General features: G+C 38.8%; 1 protein-coding gene across 1 annotated transcript in view; it reads right to left on the bottom strand.

The window, feature by feature from the left end:
- Window positions 1–16,762, bottom strand: part of LOC149162873 (uncharacterized) — a 145,001-nt gene extending 128,239 nt beyond the window's left edge. Inside the window, exon 1 of the mRNA XM_089435825.1 lies at window positions 16,441–16,762. Coding sequence (XP_089291951.1) covers window positions 16,441–16,567 — 127 coding nt within the window. The 5' untranslated portion in view covers window positions 16,568–16,762. The remainder of the gene's footprint in view (window positions 1–16,440) is intronic.
- Between the last annotated feature and the right edge of the window lie 328 nt (window positions 16,763–17,090).

Raw genomic sequence — 17,090 nt, 5'->3', positions numbered from 1 at the left:
GGAATCCAAGAAAAATATCAGTTGCCATAAATAAGATGACCCACATGGAGTTTGGCCCTAGTTGCCAATTTTAACACTACTACAGCCAACAATCTGTCTATGAGAAATAGTCTCAACCTGCCTTGAGAATCCTGATCCATACTCGACAATCCTTGCACACTAGGCTCCTAAATCCTTGCGCACAAGCTCATATTTCCTAACACACTTGGCCCCTATTTCCTTGCGCACTTCATATCAACTGCCATAAATAAGATGACCCACATGGAGATTGGCCCTAGTTGCCAATTTTAACACTACTGCAGCCAACAATCTGTCTATGAGAAATAGTCTCGACCTGCCCTAAGAATCCTGATCCCTACTCGACAATCCTTGCACACTAAGCTTCTAAATCCTTGCGCACAAGCTCCTATTTCCTAGCGCATGTGGGCCCTATTTCCTTGCGCACTTCAGCGCTATTTTCTAACGCACAATTGCTCCTCAATTATACGCACTCCACACACAAAGAATGATCTCATAATCTGTGAATTGTTTGTTTTTGTCCTTCTCTTTATAGATAGAATTCGATCCATGCAAGGAGGCCTAGTTTGATTAGCAATTCACTCGTGTTTCCTTCAATTGTGATTGCGAGTTAACTAAGAACTCAACTTGTTCTCTCTCCAATCAACACTGAAGTCTTAACTCGTTCTCTTTCCAACCAACACTAAAGTCTTAACTCGTTCTAACTGAACTTGTCACTTCCACCTTGTCCTGTAGTCTAACTGAAGAAGACTCCACTTAACTGAGGCTTCAACACTATGCATGAAAACTTGATGACCATTCCAATAAACTAGAAATCAATGTTAGTTTTTGATGGATATAGTAGCATCAGATAGGTGTTCTAATCTCTAAGGTGTCAAAGAGGCCAAGGAACATGAGATCTCCAAAACCGAGAAAAGGTTTCGAGAGAAAACACTTAGAAACCTCTCAATTAAATTAATTGATCAATAATTAAAAAGTGCCTAAGTCTAACTTAGGAGAATTGATTAATTAATAGGTATTAATTGAGGAAATTGCTTTTGCTTTAGAGACTTCTAGAAAAAGTGATTTGACAGAGTCTAAGATGATTTGAGCCATCGATCATGATTAGATCTTAGTCGTTGATGCTCCAGCAAAACATTACAAGAGCAAGTCAAAGGGGCTTGGAGAAGACACATCGAATAGCAAGAGAGCAAGGCAATTCGAATTCCCGAGTTCGCAGTATTCAATGAGGATGCAATTCGACCCAGGGAGGAGATAGTAGCAAGGGTTGTAGCAGTGAGAATTTCCAGAGAAATTCTCAAGAGGTTTTCCAGTTTTCCATAGTGAGGGAAGGAAGGCCAAATTTTCCAACAGGGAGGCCATATTCTGCAGTGCGAGTTGCCCGGTTTATCATTGCAAGTTTTCGAAAGGAGGATCAGCAGCTAGTTCCCGGATCTATTCTCAAGTGGCTGAGTGAATTCCTTCTAGAGGCAGAGGAAGGCAGGTTGACTCATCTGGAGGTGTTTCGGAAGCAAAATGAATTTTCTCTAGCAAGCAGTGCGCATTTCCAGACCAGTAGTGCAAATTAGCTGGGAAGTGTGAGTTTGCCAGAGAGGCTAGATCGAGTAGCTGCGAGGGAAAAGGATTTTCATAGTATATTTCCCGTGGAGATAAATTGTCATATGATTCCTAGTTGGGCATCCAGTTGTAATTCTCTAAATTTGCTACATAATAATAAAACCCCAATCTGCTGCATCAATTTTCCCTTCGGGGTTTTTCCGTGGACAATTGTCCAAAAACAACGATGTTAATTTTTTTGTGTCTGCATCTATTTCTCAGTTCATGTTTCAATTTCCGCAACTTATTTTATTTGTGAAGGATTGGGTGAATTATTTGCTATTTGCCGCAATAATAAGTACAAAAGACAAGTAAATTGTTAAAGCATAGGAGTATAATATCCAATTGTTGCAGTTCAAGGAATTTTCACATGGTATTAGAGCATTGAAGATCGTATCAAAGGCTCAAAAGCGAAGGAAGCGAGATTGTGCAGTTTCAAAGGGAGATCCGAAGCACCAGTTTCTAGATCTGCACAGGCCAACCATGCAGTGCGAGTAGCAAAGAGGAAGGAAAAATTGATTTCCAATTCAGGTGAAGGAAAAGTTCAATTTTGCCTCAGATCTGTAACAGTAGGCAGTAAGATTGACGGAGTAGGTTTTCGATGAGCAAATCAGTGAGTTCGCAAAGTAGATCTAACGTAGTGATTTTGCAGCAAGGGTTTTGCAGTTGCAGATCAGCACAGGGAAGGAAAAGAAAACACACGAGAAAAATATACTTAGAACTTCTCTAGTGTATTTGAGTTTCTTAAATTTTTCAGTATGGCCACACAGAGATTCAGTATTCAGGATGCTATGGATTTGTCCTCCAAATTAGAAGATGAATTCTCTCAAATAGCTTGCCTCTCTAGCTCGACTTCATAGGGTGTTCGGTATATAAACAGTGGAGCGTCAACTCACATGACCGGAGTTACAGACTACTTTTCCATAAGGAGAAGCAAATGGACTTTCAGATCCGGATGGGAAACAAAAATAAATGTACTCCAGTTGGGAGAGGTACCTGTTGTAACATATTCTTGTCAAAGGAAATGTTACAAAAAATTTCGAAATTTACCAATTTTTTCTTGGAACCAAAGTCCATTGAAGCTAATAATAGTGAAGTAGAAGATATGGATGATTTGCTTGCTCCTTGTGACTTTTCTAACATAAATGGATACCCTCATAACATTCCTGATAAGGCTATAGAGAAGTTGCCATCCTATCAGTACGACGACGCAATAAGTGTGAAAACGCACATCAGAAATTTTAATCTTTGTATAACCAAGTGGTGCAATACTGCCAACTATGAAGATGTTAAGATGAGACTCCTTGTTTTATCATTGGAAGAAGATGCTCTATACTGATTTACGAAGCAAGTTGCCAACTCCTTTGCAAATTTGAAGCAGATCATTGATGCTTTTAGCGATAAGTATGGTGATAAAAAGGAAGATTGTCATATTTTGGCTGCTTTAAATGGAATCAAGAAGAACGAAAACGAGACAATGGAAGAGTTCAACAAGAGGTTTAATCATATAGTTAAAAGTCTGCCTCGTGATATTAAACCTCCAAAAAAGTCCATTCTCATATCTTATGTTGATGCATATAATGGTGATATAGCTTATGAATTGAGGGGGAAGGAACCAGGAGACATGAGAATTGCTCAAACAATAGCTTTAAAGATTGAAATAAATCAGGAAACCTCAGGAAAATTCAACATTCTTGGTTTCACAAGAGGGACCTCCTCAAGGTCTCATGAATCTAAAGGCAAAGTAGAAGAAAAGGAAGCAGCAAGTGACCCAATTAAAGAGCTTACTCGGTTGATTAAGACTATGGAGATCAACCATGCCAACCAAATGAATGTTATATAAAACAGATTGGTGGCTATGGAAAGGTCACAAGCTAGAAGATTTCAATCAAGGCCTAGTGATAGGTAGCAAAAGAAGGGTCCTCCACAAGACCATATAGCCACCTAACCCATTGAAATCTACCAACTTGGTGGATCAAGCTCCTCCTTATTGTAGACCTTGTGATGAGTTTCATGATGAGTCCACTTGTCCCATTTTTTGTCGAATTGTTGAAAGTGGCTTGGCAGGGACTAGTAAGTAAATCAATATAGTTGGCAAGAAGCATCATATTTCTATGGAAAATTAGAAGGAGGTTGTGGAAAGAAGAGAAGAGGCTAGTAATGTGACCACTACCCATAGTGTGAATAATATGCTTGATAAATGTGATAAGGTCACCAAGATTTTTGGAGAAAAGCCTACACTAGATCAGATTCTTGAGATGGCTAGGGACAAAGGGGCGACCTATCATAGAAGAAATAAGGGATCAAGGAAATGTGCAACAAAATATTCCTAAAGTCTTTACCCCTCCTACATCAGATTTAAATGTTGACTTGGGTGTATGGATTAATAATGCAAAGGTCTTGGTTCCAGTGATAGAAATTCTCAAGATCTCTTCTCAAAAATCCAATTTGTTAAAAGCTCTTAAAGCCCCTCATGGAAAAGATGTTGAGAAGATCTCTAAGTATAAGAATGAAGATGCCCCATTAATATTACAAAGTATGGATAGGGGAAAGGGAAATGAATAGCATCAACAAATTTTAATTACTTTATCGGTAAATGGATATCTCTTGCATAATTGTATGTTGGATTTAGGTGCATCCTCAAACGTTATGACCAAGAAAGTGTTGGAGCAACTAAATTTCAAAATTTCTAGGCCTTACCACGACATATGTGCTATAGACTCCAAGAAAATTAAAGTGTATGTGTTAATTAAGGACTTACAAGTTCATTTATCAGCTTACCCAGGTATCATGAACACTACACCATGGGACATTGTTGTGATAGATGTGCTAGATGCATGGGGCATGCTTCTATCAAAGAAGTGGGCAGTTAATTTGGGAGGTAGCATTCAAATGGACTTATCATATGCTAACATTCCTAGCATTGATAACACCATGGTTAGGCTTGATAGAGAATTGGAAAGGAAGTACCATGTTGAGAACCCCAAGGAGCCTAACAATGAAATAATCTATGAGACGGATGAATTGGGGAGTTCTGTAGTGTTACCTAACTCATCGGCCCCTATGGAAGATAAAGTTGAGGAGAAGTAAGGTGATGGAATCTGGCATATGTATTTTGATGAAGCCCATTCAAAATATGGGAAAGGAACAGGAATTATACGTATGTCTCCCCTTGGGCACATTTTCAAGTTAGCATATAGGTTGGAGTTTGATGCCACAAATAATGTGGTGGAATATGAGGCACTCCTATTGGGCTTAGAGATAGCTAAGGACTTGAAGGTTAAGTTGTTGAGCATTAAGGGTGATTCTGATTTAATTATTCTTCAAGTGAAAAATCAATTTGCATGTAAGAGTGAAAGGCTTAAAAGATACAAAAATGTTGTGTGGGACACCATGGAATATTTTGATGCCTCGAACATTGAAGGCAGTGCATAGAGACAAAAATAGTAAGGCAGATGAGTTGGCAGTTGTTTCATCTACACTTCATCTTACAAAAATTTTGACAAAAGAAAAAATTAAAATGGAAAGTAAAATTTAAGCCATCAATACCTGACAACATGGAGCATTGGTAGGTATTTGATGATGAGAGTCAAATAATAAGTTTCATAAATAACATGCAAGAGCTCTCAGGCTTTCAAGTTGGTTACAAAGAAGAGGGGTGTGAGTACATAGATTGTGATGACGCCAAGATAAACCCCACTCCTAGGGGACTCATTACATTGGAGCAACTCTTTGATAGACGTGATGGACAAAAGAAGAAGAGCGAAAATAAAATTGAACCAGGTGACCATATTGAGGTCAATATTGGGATTGAACAAGATCCCAAGATAATAAAAATTGGAAAAGCAACAACTGGGAAAGAGGAAGCAGTTGGTAAATTCACTAAAAGAGTATAGAGATGTGTTGGCTTTCACATATGATGAACTAAGGGGTTATAGAGAAGATGTGATCCAACACACCATACCTCTCAAGGATGAGAATGTCAAGCCCTTTAGGAAAAAGTTAAGACAGATAAATCCTGAGCTAGCTGCTTTGGTACGAAAGGAGCTCCAAAAGATGTTGGATGTCGGAATTATAGCTCAAACTAGGCATTCTACATGGTGTTCAAACTTGGTGATTGATGGAAAGAAAAATGGTTCCATCAGATTGTGTGTCAATTTCAGAAATCTAAACTTGGTATGTAAGAAAGATAACTACCCTTTGCCAAACATGGAGATTTTCCTTCAAAGGGTCACAGGATCATAAATGATGTCACTTTTAGATGGGTTTTCAGGATATAAACAGGTCATGGTTAAAAAATATGATCGCCATAAGATTACATTCACCATGCCATGGGGAACCTTTGAATATTTGAGGATGCCTTTTGGGTTGTCAAATGTTGGGGCTACATTTCAAAGGGCTATGGTCTATGCCTTCAAGGGTTTGATTGGCAAGAATATTGAAATTTACCAAGATTATTTGACAGCTTTCTCAAAGGATGGATCAACACATATAAATCATCTTAGGCAGATTTTTGAAAGATGTCAGGGATATGGGATCTCTTTGAACCTAGCAAAATCAATATTTGGGGTAACTGAAGGTAAATTGATGGGTCACATAATATCAAAGGATGGGACAGGGATTGATCCAGAAAGAGTCAAAGCTATAGAGAAAGTTCCTTTACCCCACAATGTAAAAGATCTCCAAGTTTTCCTTGTAAAGATTAACTTCATCAGAAGATTCATTCCAAATTTTGCAGAATTAGCAAAACCCATCCAAACTCTCCTAGAGAAGAATGCAAGGTTTGAGTGGGGTGACCAAGGGAAGAAAGCCTTCAATGATATAAAGGGATGAATCGCAAAAGCTCCCATGCTAGTTAGTCCAAATTATTCCAAGGATTTTATGGTTTTCTCTTTCACATTTGAAGACACAAATGCAGGGGTGTTGCTTCAAAAGAATGATGGGGAACGAGAGCAACCAATTGCATTTATGAGCAAGGCATTGCATGGTTCAACATTAAAGTATCATATAATGGAGAAAGCCTATGCATTGGTAAAATCACTTAAGCATTTCAAGGTGTATGTTGGGTACTAAAAAATAATAGCTTATGTTCCACATTCAATAGTAAAAGATATTTTGACACAACAAGATTGCTTATAGGTACCAGGCTAGGTGGGTCACAAAGATACGAGAATACGACTGGAAATTAGACCCACAAAGAAAATCAAAGGACAAAGTTTGGCTCAAATACTTACAAAGGGAAATGAAAAGGCCTTAGGAATGGTTTGTAACTTTGTCAGAATGTTTCATCAGAACCAGCAGTTTCTACTGAAATTCAGAGGTTGAAACAATTGGACTGGTATGAGAATATCATCTTTTATTTACAGAACCTTACTTGCCCAAGTCATTTAGTGGGTCACAAAAGGAGGGCATTAAGGTTAAGGGCTTTCAAGTAACCTTACTTGCTCAAGTCATTTAGTGGGTCACAAAAGGAGAGCATTAAGGTTAAGGGCTTCCAAGTATTACATCATCCAAGATGGATTAGGTTGGAGGAATGCGGAAGGGCTCATACTTCGATGTGTTGATGAAGTGGAAGCCAAAAAGCTTATAGTAGAGTTCCATGTAGGATTTTGCAGGGGCCACTATGCAGCAAAAACCCCAGCCCATAAGATCCGTAGAGCTGGTTATTATTGGCCTACTCTTTTTTTCAGATGTTCACAAATTTTTGAGGCGGTGTCAAGCTTGTCAGATGTTTAATGCAAAACAAAAGTTGGTTGCCTTACCTTTACAGCCAGTGGTGGTAGAAGCTCCTTTCCAACATTGGGGCCTTGATTTCATAGGGCAATTTAAAGAAAATTCAAGTAATGTTTACACTTGGATACTAACTGCAACAGATTATTTTACAAAGTGGGTGGAAGCCACAAAGTATGCCACTAAGAAGGTTGTGACGGATTTCCTAGAAGATAAGATTATAAAAAGGTTTGGAGTTCTTGTTAAAATCACAACCAATAATGCCAAAGTTTTTAGTTCAGCAGAGTTCTCATATTTTTGCTTTAAATATGGCATTATCCTCTCCCACTCGTCAAATTATTATCCCCAGGAGAATGGTCTTGCAGAATCCAACAATAAGAACTTGATAACTATCATTAAGAAAATAGTGGGAGATAACAAGAGAGCACGCAATAGTAAAATAAAGTATGCATTATGGGTGGACGGGATTACAAAGAAAAGTTCCATGGGGAAAAGTCCTTTTGAGCTTGTGCATGGCCTTAATGTTACTTTACCAGTGCATTTAAAACTCCCTGTATATCAGTTGCTTCAGAATTTTACTTCAGACAAGGATGCAGTTCAAAACAGAATTGATCCAATTGTGGAATTGGCTGAAATCAGAAGAAAGGCATTTGATCAAAGCTGCAAAAATCAGACTAAGGTTAAGAAAGCTTTTGACAAATCTTCTAGGCAGAGATCCTTTCAAAAAGGTGATATGGTATTGCTTTGGGATAAGAGGAGGGAAAAACCAAGAAAGCATGGGAAGTTTGACAATCTATGGTTAAGGTAATACATTATCAGAGACATTGTTGGTCAGGATTCATTTCATCTCAGCACACTCGATGGAGAGCCAATTGATTTGACTGCAAATGGGCAAATGCTTAAGCTATTCTCCAAAGAACACATCTGATGCCCAGGGGGCATCCTTTGTAAAGTATCTCTAACCTTGCTTGCATTTCGTCTCTTGTTTTTCAATTTCAGCATTTTATTTCCGCATTTCCTGTTCAATATATTCAGCTCGATATTGATGATTTTGTATATATGGTGCATGTGCTACTGATGTGCTTTGTTGTGAGATGTCTTTATTCTCATATGCTCTTTTGAAGATCTAGCACACATTCCCAGGTGGAGCCAAATGTTACCTACTAAGTTGTACCTAGCAGGATATGAAGACCCCATGGCCTATGTACAAGGTACCTATCATTTTTTCAAACGATCAGCAGTCCAGTAGGGCATCTTGCCCCTTTTTACTATCTATCCTCTCTCTCTTCTTCTCTCAAATTCCATAACCTTGCAAGGCAATTGCAATAAATGACACTAGCATGATGAAATTATGTAACAGACTTAGAAACCTTGGGACTCGGTTACTAAGGGAGTCCACTCTAGAGTGTTTTTTTCACTTGACTAATTATTTTCAGCTTTTAGCGATAAATAGCTAGTAGAGTTTTTTTCACCCATAACCTCCAAAGCTGGAGTGCATATTAGTAATTAGGCCTTGAGTTAGTTCTAAGTCTAGGGTCAATGTATATTACCATGCTAGGTCATATCTAGAGTCTTACGAAATTTAGCTAGGTATTTTTAGAAATTTTTAAATAATTAAAAAATTCCCACAAGAAGCGATTTTTAATGGATTTTATATGTAGGGCTTTAAAAAGTGCTGCTAGGAAATGTTGGTGGCATGTGAGTACTCAAAATTCATGCTCAAAGCACCAACATTATCCTAGTACCCACTTTGGGGTCCAAAAAATAAATATTTACACATGAAAATCAACTTTTACTCATAAAAATGGAAAAAATACAAGGAAAATTGTTCCAAATCAAATAAATGTACCAGCAGTCAACCAAGTGACTTGGCCATTCAAAGGCTAAGTTAGGATCTGATTTGGAGGCCACATAAGAGGGCCAAATCCATTGCCATGTGGAGGGATGAATTGTTGGTTACTACAGCCAATTAAGGGGACCAAATCTCACGAATTGAGGGCCAAATTCAGTCAAAGAGGGGGGTCAAGTTCCACACTTGAAGGTAGCCGAGTTTGCTGAGTTATGTGGCAGGTTTGAGGGAGTTAACTCCCCCATCCAGCCACATGTTTACACAGCCAGTCAAAAAGAGGATATGCTGCCTCTACTAACAGGTCCCATGCAGCCACTTTAGCAGTCCACTCAACAGCTGTCTCAACATGGAGCGATGGCTAAATATACTTGGAGTTTGGGCCACAACTTGGTTGAGGAAACTCTTGCTTGCTGCTATACTTGGCAGCCCACTTCAAGTCACAAGAGAATATGCAGTAGTTAACGAGACGTACGCTGCCAACAAATGGAGGAAGCACGCTGCCACCTACAGCAGTCCTCAACCACTTGGAAACTCGTTGAAGCATTGAGATCTTCGCCTGTCTTTCCTCTTCTCCTTGGGATTGTCTCCCATTTCTCCTATGAATGTAACCCACTTGCTCATTGTTGAGGATGATTAGAAGAATTGAGCTTGGGTGAAGTATACAATTTTGTACTGCCATATTTTCTTCATAAATAAAGAGGCTTTGGAGGTCACGGAATGGTGTTCTTGGCTTGATTATTATGGAGGTAACCCTGTGTTTGTTCATGGTTTTTAATGCTCTAAATCTTGTAAGTGTAGGCCTGTAATAGGGACAGTGTTATCCAAGGGATAGAGTAGTAAATACTTACTATTTCTCTTGTTGGCTTTGCAAACTAGATTTAGTTGCTATATGTACTTGTGAATAGCATATTCAAACTTTTTCTTGTTTGTAAAGTCACACCTATACTACTAATGGTTTGTGGACAAGATTCATAGTGTTTTACAAGGTATCCCCCAGCTTGAAGTTGGCCATATCCTCGGCCAGATCAACCACCTTCAAGACGCTGAGCACTTCATTTCACCAATCCAAGCATCTCCAAAGGGTAGCTCAAGGATCTGCAAAACAGGACATTGAGAGGGCTTTAAGAAGCTCCAAGACTCTCCTTTTTTCCTTTTGATCATTTTCAGTTGTGCTCTTCATTGAAAATCAGGCATCTTGGCCTTTATTTGGACTGTTTTCCTAACAGCAGTCCTCTTCGCTAAGAAAAGACCAAGTTCACTTTGTCCTTCTTAGCAAATTAGAGTAGGAAACTTGATAGGTTGATTGTAGACTTCTTTGGTTAGTTTGGGAGTTAACGTATGCTAGATTTTTTTTATTGTTTCATTTTTTTTTGACACTTTCTAAGTCAAACTGTTTGTTGATTTTGACAGACTTTGACGCTCACAAGGGTAAGTGCTGGTTGATTATGCCCATTTTGAAGAATTGGAGCAACGAAAGGCTACCTTAAACCAGTTCTTTGCAAAAAAGAACAGCAACTTGTACCTTGTAACCCCTTTAAAGGGCTTTCCTCATCCTTTGATCCTTCAAGGGATCTTTTTGTAACCTTCTTCAATTGATTTTTCTCCCATTTGTCTATAAGGGAGCTTCTATTTCCTCTCTTGACTTTGACCCCTTAATTTGTAAGGGGTCTGACCAAGCATTGTAATTTAATTCAATCAAGTGCTTGTTTTTTTTAGAGTTAGGGATTTTTCCCCTAAGCATCCCTCTTCCCAATCTGGGGAATTGTCTTGTGATTGTGCTTGGGTGGTCTCCCTTTTCTTATCATTGATCAAACTAAAGGTAGAGTAGGTAATCACGTTTTTCATCTAGCTTAGTTTCCCTTTTATTTCATGCAATCTAATCTAGTTTCAAGTTCTCTTCGTTAATTTGTTCTCATTGCAATCTAGCATAGCAATTGCTTTTCATTTGAGCAAGTCACTCTTTTTTATTCAAAATGTCAATTTGCATTTCACTTGAGGCTCTATTTCTATTCTAAATTTGGATTAATTGCAATTTTGCTTTTGATTTAATTGTATTAGTTAGCTTTATTTCCTTTCGAGAAGTAATTTACCTCCAGCAAGCCCCAAAAGTTTGCTGGTTGAAGTAGTCTAAAAAGGGACACTTCCCCTTCTAAGACTTCTTATTCTAAGATGGGGGCTCTGGTGAGGATAAGGCCTAAAGGAGAAGTTCATTTCTAACTTGCTCAAATTTTGCAATCACACTTGCATGTCTCGCACACCCACCTTGAACTAATTTAATCTCAAGTGACAACTTATTTCTAATTAAAACAAACCAAGACACACTCCATCACTTTTATTCTTACAGTATCTTTTGTGCTTGATCACATTTTTATTGCCATTTCACTTTCAATTCAATTGATTATTTGGGCATTTACAATTTAAGCTGAAGTACATTTCAAGGCACTTTTATTTCAAGTACTTTTACTTTCAGTATTTACAACTTCGAGTACTTCAATTGAGCATCTATTGGGCACATTATTAGCATTGGTCTTTTATTTCATATCTTTACTTGCCAAGCTTTTGCTTAACATCATGATATCTATGCCTTATAAATGAATGTGATGCTTATGGTTATCATTTACATGCCCTGAAGTATTTGTCGTGACTTATCTTTGTTGATGGTGGTTGTATCTTGTAATTAACTCCTAGAACTTGCTTAATTTAGATTAATCCAGTGTTCCACAGGGATGCGTCCCCCAGGGTCGGGTGCACACACCCCTCTCACCCGGGACGGGGAGTCTCTTGGGGGTGCATTTCCCCACACACCCTTTTTGGGAGTCTCAGGGAGACGCAAGGGGGTGCATTTCCCTAGTGTGGGAGTCTAGACTCCCCAAAAAGGGTGCGTCTAGGAGTCCCCCTTCAGTGTGGGAGTCTAGACTCCCCAAAAAGGGTGCGTCTGGGCGTCCCCCTTCAAAAAGGGTGCTTATGGGCGTCCCCCTTTAAATTTGTCTAATAAGACCCAAATTAAAAATTAAAAAATCAAAAAACAAAACAATTAAAAAAATTTAAAATTAAAACTAAATAGAACAAAAAAACATTAAATAACTAAAAGTTTAAAACCTAGGTTCAAACTTTGTGTTAAATAAATTTAGTGTTCAAACTTTGAAAATATACTAGTATGTTTTGCTTTCAATTTAGATTCTAGAATGATGGATGATGAATTTAATTTTTAAATCAATGTAAATTGTAGAATGATGAATGATATGGATCAATGTATTTGAATATTTCATTATTGATTTTTATTTTTTTTATTGAATCTCATGGTATATATGAATAATTCAATAATGAGACTTGAGTATGTCATATGAATGTTATATGTATCAAAATGAATGATGAGGATGGAACAATGATTCAATTGTCTATTTAATATTTTTATGCTTTCATTATTGAACAGTGAACAATGAATATGAACTTGAATTATATATATATACCTCGACGTCTCCCCGCACCCCCGAAATTTCCCTAAAATTTGAGGGAGTCACCCCTGTGCGTCTCCCCACACCCGCATCTCCCCGCACCGGAGTCTTGGTGGAACATTGGATTAATCAAGCCTTAGTATATTTTAACAGGGTCTGCCCCCCTTTGCATCACTAGGAATTAGCCTAAACGTAGGAGTTGAGATTTGAGTGACAGCTGCTTAACTCGAAACATGCCCCCCAAGGCCACACCAAGTGGAGTTAAAGATTTTCTCCACGATATCCCAGGTGTGGGTTCAGGCGGCAACAGGGACCATCTGTAAGGTCCCAAGGTATTAAAGTCCCAATTCCATACAAACCAAGAATGTCCAGTAAAGGTTATTCACCTGGATCAGCTGGCAGAAGATTACCCTACCAAAGAAATGGGGAGGATGGGGGCTCAAGGACCTTCCCGCCTTCGCTCAAGCACTTTCTGCAAAAATGGGTTGGACCCTTATGACAAGTCAGAACCTATGGGCTCATGTATCATACCATAAATATATATGGCCCCAGAGGTTATTGGATTGGATCAGATTACCATCCTGGCAATCGAAGGGATGCTCGTCGATTTGGAAGGCACTTATACATTCTCTCCCACTCATCCGTGACAACTTGGTCTGGAGAATAAATGATGGAATGTTAGGCAGGATAGGGCTTGACCCGTGGATTGGCAGTGGAGGGAGACACATACTCAGCAGAGAACTTATCAGACTCCTAAATGTCCGAGAAATCAAGGTATTTGCTGACATTGCTGATCAACAGCGCTCAGATATATTTTCACAGGCTTGGAAGACGGCCCTACAACTTGATCTTCCTCCACAATGGCATCTAGAATGGGACAATTTCATCTCAGCATTAACTGAATCTCATATTCGGATTAAACAGGGGACAGACGAATTAGTATGGTGTATGGCTGATAATGGTATCTACGCACCAAAGCAGGGTTACAGCACTCTCATAATGCACAAAAAACCTGATTCGCTCTGCAACTGGTGGAAAGATATATGGCAGTTAAAAGCTCCCCCTCGCACAAAGCTCTTCTTTTGGTGCGTTCTTAAAGACATCGTTCCCACAGGTGAACATCTCTCCCATCGAGCGATATACGGGCCTTCTTGGTGTATCCTGTGCAAGGCGGCAGAAGAAACAACTGCGCACCTCTTCCTACATTGCCCGGTTTCACAAGCTCTTTGGCAAAACATCTCAACTTCTATCGGCTTCACTGGAACTTGGAACGGGGTTGATATTCAAAGCTCTTGGGTCGATTGGAAACAAAGGCATCCAGGCTCAAAATTATTGAACCTCCCCTTAATTGTTGCTTGGCATTTATGGAAGGTTCGAAACCGATATATATTTGAGAACCTGACGGTGTGCTGGCCGCGTACTGAAGCCAGCATTATCTCCTCCTTCACGGAACTTCCTGATCCCACTCCCACCAGGGTGAGGAGTATCCTGCCTCCTCCTACTATTGATTTAACTACCCCCTGGGCCTTCTTCGACGGGGCAGCAAACCAAAATGGCTGTGGGGGAGGATTCGTGCTTCATATAAACGAAGATCATAGATTCAAAGTACAGATGGGGCTTGGTGTGGGCTCAAACAACTTTGCGGAAATAATGGCTCTTTGCAATTTATTACACTTTTCCCTGGAACAGCAGTGTCAAAATCTTAATATATATGGGGATTCGAAGACTGTTGTAAATTGGTTCAACCTTATTACAAATTGTCACATACATACTCTCAGCAATATAATGTATGAAATACAAACTTTCAAGGCAGCATTTAATCATATCTCTTGCCTTCACATATACAGGGAACATAACAACTGCGCTGATCAATTATCCAAGGAGGCTTTGGCACTTCCCAGAGGAGAATGGATAATATTGGAACAGCAAGGGTCTGAGGAGTACCGTTTCTTCCACAGGCCATATATAGACCAGAGAATCCAATAGGGACAACAGTCCCGAATATCAGAGAAATAAATGCACAAAATCTGGAATTTTTTGACTATCTACGAATACATATATATAGAGAAATTTTGACCTTGCGTGGTCTTGTACAGGCGAACAAGCCAGACAGTATAAATAGGCTATCATCATTATATTTGGTACACAATGACAGATCACCCTGCGTGGTGGATCTTGGTATGAAAAGATTTAGCATATGCTACCGCATTTACAATATGTAATTTTCTCCTTTTAATGAAAATTACGGATTTTTCCAGTGGAAAAAAAAAACAAGAATGTCCAGTTCTAATGGGTTGTAAATTCTATCATACACACATACGCACCCCATAATATATCAATGGATTTCAAATAAAACTCAAACTGCCTTATACCTCAAGCAATACGACTTTGATTGGTTGCATCTTACCCTCAGCATTTTTTCTGAAAATGGCCTTAGCATTCAACTGTAATCATTACTTGTAATCTATTTTACTTGTATGAAGAAAAAAAAACCCATTGATTCCAGCACAGTTAACATATTTTAAGTTTTAACAACTTTGACACTTTTTTCAGAGAATTGCAGTGAATGGTAATGCTGTTGTTTTCATGGCATTACTATTAACTTTAAATCAGACTATTACTGTCTTCTAGTTTGATCAAATACCTTTTCTGTTGTAATCTGAACAACTGCATTTGTATGGTTTCAACTTGTAAATCAAACGCCCTAAAGTTACTCTAGAACTCCTTTACAATATGTCCAGTATCAATGGATAAAACTGTCTCTGTGTGAACCTAATATTACTTGGGCTCTAACTCTAAATTACTAAGAAATCTAAACTAGGCTAAACTATACTGGCTACGAATCAACCCCTGATCTTATATTTTACAAAACTTGAGCAATAATAAGGATGTAAAAGATCTTACATCAACTATCCTGAAATTTTCTATTACGTTAACAATTCGATCCAGCATTGCTAACAAGTTGTCGCTGCTCTGCCTTTTCATTTGCTACCATAAACCTTTTTGTTATTATATGAGACACGTTGTATGTTTGCAGCCCATAACTCATCATAGCAACACAATGAGCTTGAGCAAAAGAAGGTTCAAGAATATTAACCCTAATTTCAGATTTGCAATATTCGAAGAGGAGAAAAGTTAGGTGCATTCTACAACCCAGGTGGGGTGTGATGATCCATAAACTCTTTCTACATGTATGCCATATATGCAATGGCAAATTGAATCTAATTGATGCATTGAGTAAGTACATGGATTATAGACGCTGGCACAAATCCATCTAAACCTTGGTCCGATATGAATCGAGGTTGTGAAGCTCGAAGATGCATACTTGAGTTCACAGAAATAGCCAACAGAACAGATATTGGAATTTAAGATGTACAACCTCGAGGTTCATATCAAACCTGGCTTTAGATGGGTTTGGATGGATTCGCGCTAGTTAAAAGCGCACAGTCAGCGACGGAAACCAACATAGCATGGGATAATATTTCGTCTAAAGCCAATTTAGGGATTTTGGCAAACAACTAGTGCACAACACAAAACCAAACAACGAACAATACCCAAATGCCATTATTACCGTTTGAAACAGAAAAGAATGATCAAACACACCGCCGCTTGAATCCTTCATGTTACAGAATAGTCAGCAGGTGATATTGAATGTTATTCACTGATGATAGAATATGTATATATGACTTCCTAATAATGGATTATGATGCTTCGTAGTCTCCACCTTAATGGTTTAACAGATTTCAATATAGAAAATGCTAAGACACAGATGGAGAAGAATTGGTTCCTTACAGTAACAAAACCATAGGGCATCGAAGCAGGTGGTGCACGATAGATCTCTCCGAGACGGTACTTGAGCTTGCATCAGGTTCTGTGCATCACCTGCATTATCATCAACAGCTGCCCTTGCGTCCGCCATTCGGGAGCTTCTATTGATCAGATGTCACACCGCCCAAGTGAAAAAATCATGGAGCTTTAACGTGTAGTCAATAAATGGTGCCAATTAAATAGAAAGCAGCATTGGGTTTTCTCTAATATTGGTCTTCCTTTACGTCAAACACCAGCACTCTGGTCATTGTGTTCAGTAGACAGTAGCCCTTAAGAGCCGAGACAAATTTAAGGCAAGAGCTATTTCCAACACTAGCATATTTACGACGCCTGACATGCGCCCGAGATAGCCCTTTATAACGCGCAGTTTTTTCTTTTTTTTCTATAGTCATCCGGGCGCGTGTTATAAGGGGCTATCTCCGGCGCATGTCAGAGCGTCATAAATATGCTATAGTGTTGGAAATAGCCCTCTCCCAAATTTAATAGTTCCCACGTTTATATCGTTAAAAATGGTCGTTATAGTCCTATGGTAAGTGCATTTTTACTTGACCCCGCACAACTTTGGTGTCCTTTGGGCATTTTTCCCAAAAATTATATAAACAGAGCATTAAATT

The sequence above is a fragment of the Pinus tabuliformis genome, chromosome 5_2, assembly GCF_031772625.1.
Source record: "Pinus tabuliformis cultivar Carrire ecotype Pingquan chromosome 5_2, CPIR1, whole genome shotgun sequence".
NCBI lineage: Eukaryota > Viridiplantae > Streptophyta > Pinopsida > Pinales > Pinaceae > Pinus > Pinus tabuliformis.
Note: the sequence above shows the minus strand (reverse complement) of the source record. Positions and strands in the feature narration are given on the sequence as shown.